This window comes from Oncorhynchus nerka, linkage group LG13 (assembly GCF_034236695.1).
Source record: "Oncorhynchus nerka isolate Pitt River linkage group LG13, Oner_Uvic_2.0, whole genome shotgun sequence".
Lineage (NCBI taxonomy): Eukaryota > Metazoa > Chordata > Actinopteri > Salmoniformes > Salmonidae > Oncorhynchus > Oncorhynchus nerka.
The window spans coordinates 37,179,965-37,188,937 of NC_088408.1; the positions used below are offsets into that span (position 1 = coordinate 37,179,965).

At 43.8% G+C, this 8,973-nt stretch overlaps 2 protein-coding genes across 2 annotated transcripts; one reads left to right on the forward strand and one right to left on the reverse strand.

Moving 5' to 3' along the window:
* Positions 1-83: 83 nt before the first annotated feature.
* On the forward strand, positions 84-4,735 carry LOC115139475 (protein THEMIS-like). The gene is made up of 6 exons (XM_029676935.2): positions 84-411; positions 833-982; positions 1,268-1,729; positions 2,276-3,321; positions 3,461-3,602; positions 4,060-4,735. Exons 1-6 carry the CDS (start codon positions 312-314, stop codon positions 4,233-4,235), a joined length of 2,076 nt encoding a protein of 691 aa, XP_029532795.1. The 5' UTR covers positions 84-311; the 3' UTR covers positions 4,236-4,735.
* On the reverse strand, positions 4,534-7,006 carry LOC115139476 (protein LEG1 homolog). The gene is made up of 6 exons (XM_029676936.1): positions 6,687-7,006; positions 6,429-6,512; positions 6,142-6,326; positions 5,448-5,569; positions 4,996-5,234; positions 4,534-4,735 (listed from the first exon to the last, which is right to left on the reverse strand). Exons 1-6 carry the CDS (start codon positions 6,979-6,981, stop codon positions 4,569-4,571), a joined length of 1,092 nt encoding a protein of 363 aa, XP_029532796.1. The 5' UTR covers positions 6,982-7,006; the 3' UTR covers positions 4,534-4,568.
* Between the last annotated feature and the right edge of the window lie 1,967 nt (positions 7,007-8,973).

Genomic DNA, 8,973 nt, shown 5'->3' on the forward strand with positions numbered 1-8,973 from the left:
ACTTAGTGAGTTGTGGTTAGTTAGCTGCCTCTGGTTTCCGGAGGCAGAGTGAGGGCTCCTGTAAAACCTCTGCTGTTGCACGAGTGACTCATACATGGATGCTTTTTCTTTCTGTGTCACTGATTCGCGTTGTTCACTGTGTCTGACTATGCCACAGAAAGAGAGCCTTAATACTCAAGGATGAGCCCTGGCACACGGGTTTACTTGTTGTTAATACACCGCTGGTCAACTTGTTGACTGACCCATGTTGAAGGTGGCGTCTCCTCTCTAGGTTTCCTTCGGTACACTTGTCCGGGTCACCCAGAGATCAAATGAAAAGGATGGCTATGACACTGGATGAGTTCACCCGCTCGGTGGATGCCAAGTCTCTCCCTAGAGTACTGCAGATGCAATCTGGATATTATTTCCAAGGTAAGACTGAAGATATCATATTAGCCCCAACTTTACTCACTGGACTGGCATTTTGGAATAACAAATGATGTCGTGTGAATGCAAGTTAAGATTAACGGCTCACAGTGTATGAAGTATTTTAACGTGCAAATGATATAAACAAAAGGTATTTCACATTACAAAATTCAACAAACTGTTGGCGAGCTTATTATTGGGGCAAATTGTGTGGTAACACTTTGTGCTAACTTTCATGAATACGCCTTTATAAATGTGTATGCATGAATTATTAATGCTTATTTATGATAGTTATTAAATGTTACTGCCCTTTACTTATTTTCTGACTTACTTGGATCCATAACACCACAAGGAGAATAGACAATCGACTGTTCTTAGAGCCATCCAGTGCCACTACACTAGATCCATTGCAATGACTTTCTACCAGGTTCTGTGTATGAGCTGTATGGAAGAGAGGGGAGTTTCTCCTGCGGAGAGCTCCTGAAGATCATTGGGATCAGTGTCACCAGATTCATCGTGGAGCTTCAGTCTGAGGGATCCAAATCCATAACAGTCGATCTATCGCTTGACTACCCAGGTGGGCCCGAAACATCCAAACTGTACCTTGAATATGAAATCTATTTATTTTGTCATCAAATGTGTCCCTTTATAAAGCATTGTAATATAGATTGATATATTCTGATTTTAATTTCTTAATAAATGGCTTAATTATTGGCCTTTGACATGTATACTGTAAACTGCAATACATAGTAATGTCCAAACCCCTCTCTCAGGTAAGAAAGGGACCTTACCAACATGTGGTTTTGTGCATTGTACCAATAAATATCATTTCATATATTGCTTTGCCTGCCTGTACTGTCAGGCCTTTTCAGGATCGTGGCCGACAAGAGGCCATACACCAGTATACAGGAGATTGTTGACTCAGTGCGTATCAGCCCTGTGTGCCTGGGCCAACCAGAGTTCTACTGCCCTGAGAAGCTACAGCTTCCTGAGGGGACCATCCAGGCAGAGGAGAGCTTCAGACTCACTGCTATTAGGACAGAGCACGGAGACAGCCATGTTGACTGTGAGGTCACGCGGAAAGACTCCAAGCACATCTTCACTGTGAAGCTCTCGCACACTGGGGAGTTCTATGAGTGTGCCGACGACCAGTTCTACACCCTCGGGGAGCTGGTGGAATGGAAAATGTGCAAAGGAAGGAAAAGGACAGTGACTTGGGCCAAGTCTTTGCCGTCAAAGGAGAAGTGCGTGTCTGAGTTGCCAGAGGACTACAGCGGAGAGTTGGTTCTCACACCTGTCTACGAGCTTCAGACGGTATCCATGTGTGAGTCTCAAACGGACCATTAATATTTTCACTTTACATCAAAGTTATGTGGAATGAAAAAAGGCTTTTAATCTCCTGATTTAAAAAAATAAAAAGTCGCAAAATGTTTTTCATGTTTTAATTGCGTTTTTCTCATCTCAATGTTGGTGTTCAAGTTAAAGGGGACACACTGCAATCTTGACAACTAATGTTCATGAAAGCTACACTGGTCTTAGGTTGTTTCAGAAGCACAGACACAAAAGTCGTCAATGTTTTGATGTGTAGTCATCATGCTGTTCAGGCAATCACGATGCATTGCTACTTTTTAGAAAATGCACAACAGAAAACTTTATTCAAAGCTGCAGTAAAACGGATTTACTAATGTCAAACCTTTGGCGATCAATTCAATGACTTACAAAATATGTATATACGCTGCATTATGTATATATTGTTGGAAAAACATTTGAATCGAGAATCTTGTTGAAACATTTCTTACAGAAAAGTAGCCTGCCTATCATAGCTTGTGCTTGCGTACTAAACAAAAATAATACATTTTTTTGTTCACAGTTGGGAAGAATGTTGTTTTCATCCCATCCACCCTGGATGTTGAGGTTTTGGACGTTACAGAGGAGTGTGACGGTGCCTGTTTCATGCAGCCTCTGTCCGTCCGTGATGTCTTTGCCAAGCCCAGCGAGTTCTTCCCCTTCAAAGCAGAAGTCATCGAGCCACCATCACAAGTTCAGGAGGAATTGGGTTTCCTGAAATCCTCTAAGCAGGTCATTGTCCACAGTGCCTACCAGGCGAAGAGAATCCTAGCATCTGAGATTCGCAGCGAGGCCCAGAGACGCTTCCTCATCCCAGTGTCTTACAATGGTAGGTTCAAGCGCAGGCCCCGGACATTTCCCACAGCGTATGATCTGGAGGTGGCCAAGAGTAACATGGAGCAGCTGCACGTAGTGGCCACTAGGGCCTTTGAGACCCACTACGAGGGGCTGTCCTCGGTGCTGGTGGGAGACCAGTACCTGGTACACAAGATGGAGACAAGCGAGGTGATCTACGGAGACAAGAGGAAGACGGTGGAGGCCCTGGCCTGTGAGAAGATGGTGGGGAAGAAGTACGAGGCCGTGCTGATCCCCATGTGTCTGGACGGGGGTTTTGTGGAGGTGGTCCACGACAAGAAGCAGTACATGCTCTCAGACCTCTGCCACAGGTTCGCCCTGCCCTTCAACGTCAAGGTGTCCATGAGGGACCTCTCAGTGAAGGAGGATCTCTTGGCTGGGGCCGCGGGGCTGCAGCTGGAGGAGGAGATCACTGACCCCTACCTTATTGTCTCCACCCTGGACCTGGCCCAGTGTTGGGAGGTGCCTGTCAACCGCACTAACATGGCCCTGCAGCTTCTGGAGCGGTGGAATGGCCCAAAGCTGACCCAGGGCGAGGCCGTCCGCTCAGCTGTAGAGGAGATAGGAGAGGACTGCTACTTCACCCTGAGGAGGTATGTCAATGCCAGCGTGCTGCCTCCCCCTCGACCACCCAAGAGACACCAAAAGCACTCAGAAGATACAGTGAAACTGCCGCCTTCCAGGCCGAAGAAGCCAGATCCCCCCTCTCCAAAGGTGAGTCGATCATCCGTTGTATTTTATGCCTTAATAAACAATAACAGCAACAATAGCTATCAGATATATTTTAGCGAAAAGTTATATTCAATCGATTACAGTACTAATTCTTTGTGTGGTCTGTGTTATTATATTGAAGTGCCCACATGCAGCCAATAAAGCCGAACAAGCAGTGCCTACCTCTAGAACATCAAGCTGTGCAGAACAGAACACCCCTCCACCAAGAAATGAAACTTCCAAAACAAGTCTGGTCACAGTGACTGATTCAGGCCCACAAAAAGGTTTGTCTATGTTTCTATATTCTATCAGAATACTTTTGTTGAATATTCAACATGCTTGGAGGATAGTTGTGAGCAGAATTGCAGAAGACTCATTTTGCTACTTAACTTAATTGTCAGCTGACAATATAAATACTTTCTAGATTTTGGAAAGCAACCGATAACTAATATTATAAACTGGGTGGTTCGAGCCCTGAATGCTGATTGGCTAACAGCCATGGCTTATCAGACCATATACTGTACCATAGGTATGACCCCAAAATATCATTTTGACTGGTCTAATTACATTGGTAACCAGTTTGTAATAGCAGTAAGGCACGTCGTGCCTAAGAAACAGCCCTCATCCATGGTATATTAGCCATATACCACACCTCCTCTGACCTTATTGCTTAATCAATCTCTATGTCAAAAGCTTGACTTTGATTCTCATTGCCTTGTTGTGTTTGTGTCCTCTCCTCAGCCACCGGTGAAGGAAACAGTCTTCGGCACGAGACAATTAAACCGGATGATGATGACACTAAACACATTGACGAGGATGAACTTGCCAGCATCAGGAGAAAATTGAATGACCAAAGTATTCACGGCAAGAGAAAAACAATAAACACATGTGCCATGCAGACTGCGAAACAGGTTTAGGGGATAAGAGAATCAATGGATATCTTTAGGATGGAATAGAATCAATGGATATGATGAATATCTGATACATATCCAAGCTTAAAGTTTGAGTGTGAAGATCAATGAACATTTTGGCATGTGAGATATAATGTTCAAATTTCGAGCAACATTTATTTATCTTTGTTATTATGCACTTTACACTGTGCCACTCTTCCATGTAAATGTATTATTATAGGCGTACAATAAATACATTGTTTGTGCATTAATCAACAAGGACTTTTGTCTACTGTGGAAAAGGACTGATGGCAAACACAGGAAGTGTAAATAGCACTGTGTGAGTTTTATTCATTGGACTTATGTGCTGAGGCCTGAGCAGCTGCGGGTCATCTCTGTCAGAATGGAGACGAAGGTGGAAACAACGAATTTAGGGTCCAGGATCAGGTTCTGTAGGAGCTCCCGGCCCTTCTCCCGAGCCTTGTCAGAGCACATGGCTGAGCGCCACATCTTAACCGGAGAGCCCACTGTCACAAGGTGAACAACAACTGGTTAAGAAAATGTGATCAAATAACCTGATGCAACCGAATTGGTACTGTAGATCTCTCAATTTCAATACACTTCATACATGTCACCACTAGAGGGAGACTGGAGACTTCATTTTCTCACTGACTGGTGTCTGTCATCTCAATTTCACTCTGAAATGTTCCTCTACTTTTCATACAAAGAATGAACAAATATATTTTTTTAACATCCATCTCGGGGGACTAAAAGTAAAAGTACTCACAAAGAATCGTGTTCATCCTGTTCATCCAACCAAAGATATAGAGGGTGTGGTTCTCCTCTGTGCTTAGGTCAGCTATGTTAGGAGCGCTATCCCCCTCCTGAAGCACTCTGCTGGGCAGAGGTCCCATGAAAAGCACAGAGTTATTCAGGCTGGACTGGAAGTACGCGGCTGCCACGTAATCTGCAGCGTTGATCCAGCTTTTGGCGAATGCAACCTCTGGGCTGGAATAGTAGCTCATCCTGTAACAAAGGTCAAAGGTGTGATTACAAGGTCTAAATTGGGACTCAAAAGACTGAATCAATAATCGTTTTCATAAATAATAATCAAGGTAAAAGCTGATTGAAGGACAGAGTCCTATATTTAATTGAAACTCAACATTGTGTCAAGAGTACCAGAGTACCAAAAATGAAGTCAAATGGTGATGACCTGTATCACTTAATGTTTCTACTCACTTTGCCTTGCAGCTGGATGAGGCAGTATTCAAAGAGAGCGTTTCACCTGCCCAAAAGGCACCTAGAATCTGGTCCCTTTTCTCAAAGTCAGAAATCTCAGATGCGCTAACATCTTTCAGGGTCTAGAATGGAAAGGTAGCATATTATAAACCAAGAACAACAAATAATTATATGCATTCACCAATGGGTCACATATATGAACAGTGACTTAAGGGCTCGATTCAATCAGATCCGCATAGCGGTTGTTTTGGCGGTATCGGAGGTGGAACTGCGGTGCAGCTGTCAGATCCACAAGTGGCTCCTTGTTATACTTAAGGCGGACATTGCTATTTACAAGTTTGAACACTGGAATGTGAGACCTAATCTACACCTTGATTAGAGTGATAGAAGTCATTATTTCGTTGAATGATTGTTCAATTTAAGCGTAATTGTTTCTATACGGCCTACACCTTGGCGTTCTGAAAGCCAGTTGGACGGGTGTGGCTTCACGATCACAAGAGCAGCTGCTCACCAATTTGACGGCTCCAACATAGTGCCACTTCTGACAACTGCCAAAACATTCACTATTACGGGTGTCTGCTATTGATCTGATTGAGTCTAGGCCTCACTCAACTAAATTAACAAACCGGTTTTATCTCCTAGGGCAAGAAGGAAAATGCTTCCCATGGGGAAGGAGGTTCATTGAATAGCTTACCTGGAAGAATTCTTCCCATTTGGCCATGAGGTCTGGGTACTTAGCAGAGCAGTCTGTGTAAGAGGTGCAGGAGTCTTCAGCTGCCTCAGCTGGTGCCTGTACCTGGACCTGAATGAGACCATCTCCAATCAGGCCTTTCTGCACAGCAGCCAGGAACGGGATCACTGAGAGGTAGTAGTTCACACCTGGGGAGGGAGAGAAGGAGCGAGAGTTTACTAATGGTCTGTTATTGAAGTGTAGGGCTACACATATGGCCTGCATGGTTGAATGTGTGTCACAGTGCTTACATGCCCACCAGCTATTAGTGGAAATGCACATGGGATCTCCTTCCTGTCCACATGTTGTAGCGCCAGTGGGGTCAACCAAACGCCCTACGGGAACAGAAGCGCATTCAGTCACATCTCTTCCCCCATGAAATCCTTTGATAAACCATCTGATCGAGACAACTGAGAAACGTAGTCAACATTATTGTGTATTACAGTTATCACAAAAACAATGTGCATATATTCGACTCCCCAAACCTACCTAATGAAGGCCCGACATACCTGAACTGAGTTTCCAGGACAGCTGCAGAGGCAGGCCCCACAACGGGCTGGCACTGTCATTGGTTCCCATGGAGGCCATATACTTGTCAGTGGAGCCCACCAGTATCCTATACAGACTCATCCTCTGCAGGGAATTCCAGGGGTTGATCGTGACCACGTTGTCCGCCTGAGGCAGGTCCGACAGCTGGCTGGGTGCCTGGTCCCAGAGGATGGGGAGGCCATTTTCAGTGAGCACTGCTGCGTTGGCCCACAGGGCAACTAGCTGAAGCAGGGAGAGGGTCCAGACACACTGCATGCTGACTACACCTGGGTAAGTAACAGTTCCCCCTTTTTGTACTGGAGTGGTCAGTGCACTTTGGCCTCACAACATCGCATGATAGAGAAGGGGTATCAGGGGGGGGGGGGGTAAATCCACTGTGAACAGTACTTATCATGCCGTTTTTTGTCCACTCAGCACTTTTGAAGAGCCATTGGACAAGGGTCAGAGAAACAACCAAAACAGTTATGTCAGCCCTCAGCAAACATGATCCATAGGGAAGGCAAAGGCTTCATCGAAAAGAGCATGTCTATTCTCCCGTCATTCCTGTTCGTTGATGCTTATCTATGTTTACTTTACAATGTTTTCCTGAGTCAAACTGTCCTGCATGTGGGCTCGGGGTTCCCAGAGTTTGCTGCTGTTATATGTGTGTGCAGCATACAGTTACAGTTTATGTAACCATGCATGACCCTTAAACATAGGCATGGAAAACTTAACTTAAAAGGGAAACTAACGGTTATATAAAGCAAATCGGTGTAGAGTGATCAAGTTTTTGATTGACCATCGAACACATGTAACTTTATTTATTCAGTGACGCAATAAACCAAATTGTTGTCCAACCGAGGCAGGTCTGGCAGCTGGCTGGGTGCCTGCTCCCAGAGGTTGGGGAGGCCATTTTCAGTGAGCACTGCTGCGTTGGCCCACAGGGCAACTAGCTGAAGCAGGGAGAGGGTCCAGACACACTGCATGCTGACTACACCTGGATAAGTAACAGTTCCCCCTTTTCGTACTGGAGTGGCCAGTGCACTGGCCTCACAATGTCACGTGATAGAGAATGGGTATCAGAAGGGGGTAAATCCACTGTAAAAATGACCTCTTATAATGCAGTTTTTTTGTCCATTCAACACTTTTGAAGAGCCATTGGACAGAATTGAGAGAAATAACCAATACTCATAGACGGACAGTTACATCAGCCATCACCAAACATGGTCTATAGAGATGGCTTCAGGCATTGATCAGTGATGTCATCATTCTAGAATAGCATGTCTATACTCTCCACATCTCCACAAAAGAACTCTGGAGCTCTGTCAGAGTGCCCATCGGTTTCTTGGTCACCTCACCTCACTGACCAAGACCCTTCTCCACCGATTGCTCAGTTTGGCCGGGTGGCCAGCTCTATGAAGCGTCTTGGCGGCTCCAAACTTCTTCCATTCAACCCTTGTGTGGTGTTCATGTTTTTGATATTCACCCAATGTATGCGGGTCTGATGGACCCACAACATTGTTGGGTTTTTAAAACAATACAGCCATAACAATTTACTTGAAAATACGTAATACTTAGATGTTGACTGATATAAATTACAAGCAACATAGACATCATACATGGTTAATATTTGCTTTATACCTCTGCAAGATCCTATTTGTCAATAAAAGCTGTATTCATTTTTTTGATAAAATGTTATTTTTGGAAACAGAAATCTATTATAATCAAGACATGGGTATCAATACAACAAATGTTGTTGTTGAACTCAAATATACTAAATGATAACTAATATGAATTGAAAACATATTTTTGGAGATGTCTTTTTTTGAACTTGTGTTGTTATGTCACACATGCAGCTAACAAAAACATATGGAAGTGTCTGCTCTACTCAAAATTACAACCAACTAATCACAATGTTACCGCAAAAATGGAAGAGGAAAGTGGAAGGGGCAGAAAGTGAGGAACTTGTCTGTCGGCCCTGCATTAAAGACCATAATTGGTTAATGAAAATTGTGATAAATAAAAAAGTATACCAGTTTCATTTAAGGACCAAAAAATTGACAGCAGTGCAAAATATAGATTGCAAAATAGTTGGGAAGAGATTTTTGATGTACCGATTCCATGGCACATGGTTTATGAACTGACATGTAAGTCATAGTCAATCGATCAATAATATAATATTACTTTTAGCAAAAATTGTATTTTCAATCTGTAGAAACAATGAGAATTGATAGGTTCAGAACTTTTATGAAACATTACAGCAAATAT

Excerpts from the sequence above, each read along its gene's own strand:
- LOC115139475 (XM_029676935.2), top strand. The coding sequence starts at position 312 with ATGAAAAGGATGGCTATGACACTGGATGAGTTCACCCGCTCGGTGGAT. Across the intron at positions 1,730-2,275 it reads GCTTCAGACGGTATCCATGT|TTGGGAAGAATGTTGTTTTC; the intron begins GTGAGTCTCAAA and ends TTTTGTTCACAG. Across the intron at positions 3,603-4,059 it reads TGATTCAGGCCCACAAAAAG|CCACCGGTGAAGGAAACAGT; the intron begins GTTTGTCTATGT and ends TCCTCTCCTCAG.
- LOC115139476 (XM_029676936.1), bottom strand. The coding sequence starts at position 6,981 with ATGCAGTGTGTCTGGACCCTCTCCCTGCTTCAGCTAGTTGCCCTGTGG. Across the intron at positions 6,327-6,428 it reads CACTAATAGCTGGTGGGCAT|GTGTGAACTACTACCTCTCA; the intron begins GTAAGCACTGTG and ends CTCCCTCCCCAG. Across the intron at positions 5,570-6,141 it reads AATGGGAAGAATTCTTCCAG|ACCCTGAAAGATGTTAGCGC; the intron begins GTAAGCTATTCA and ends TTTCCATTCTAG.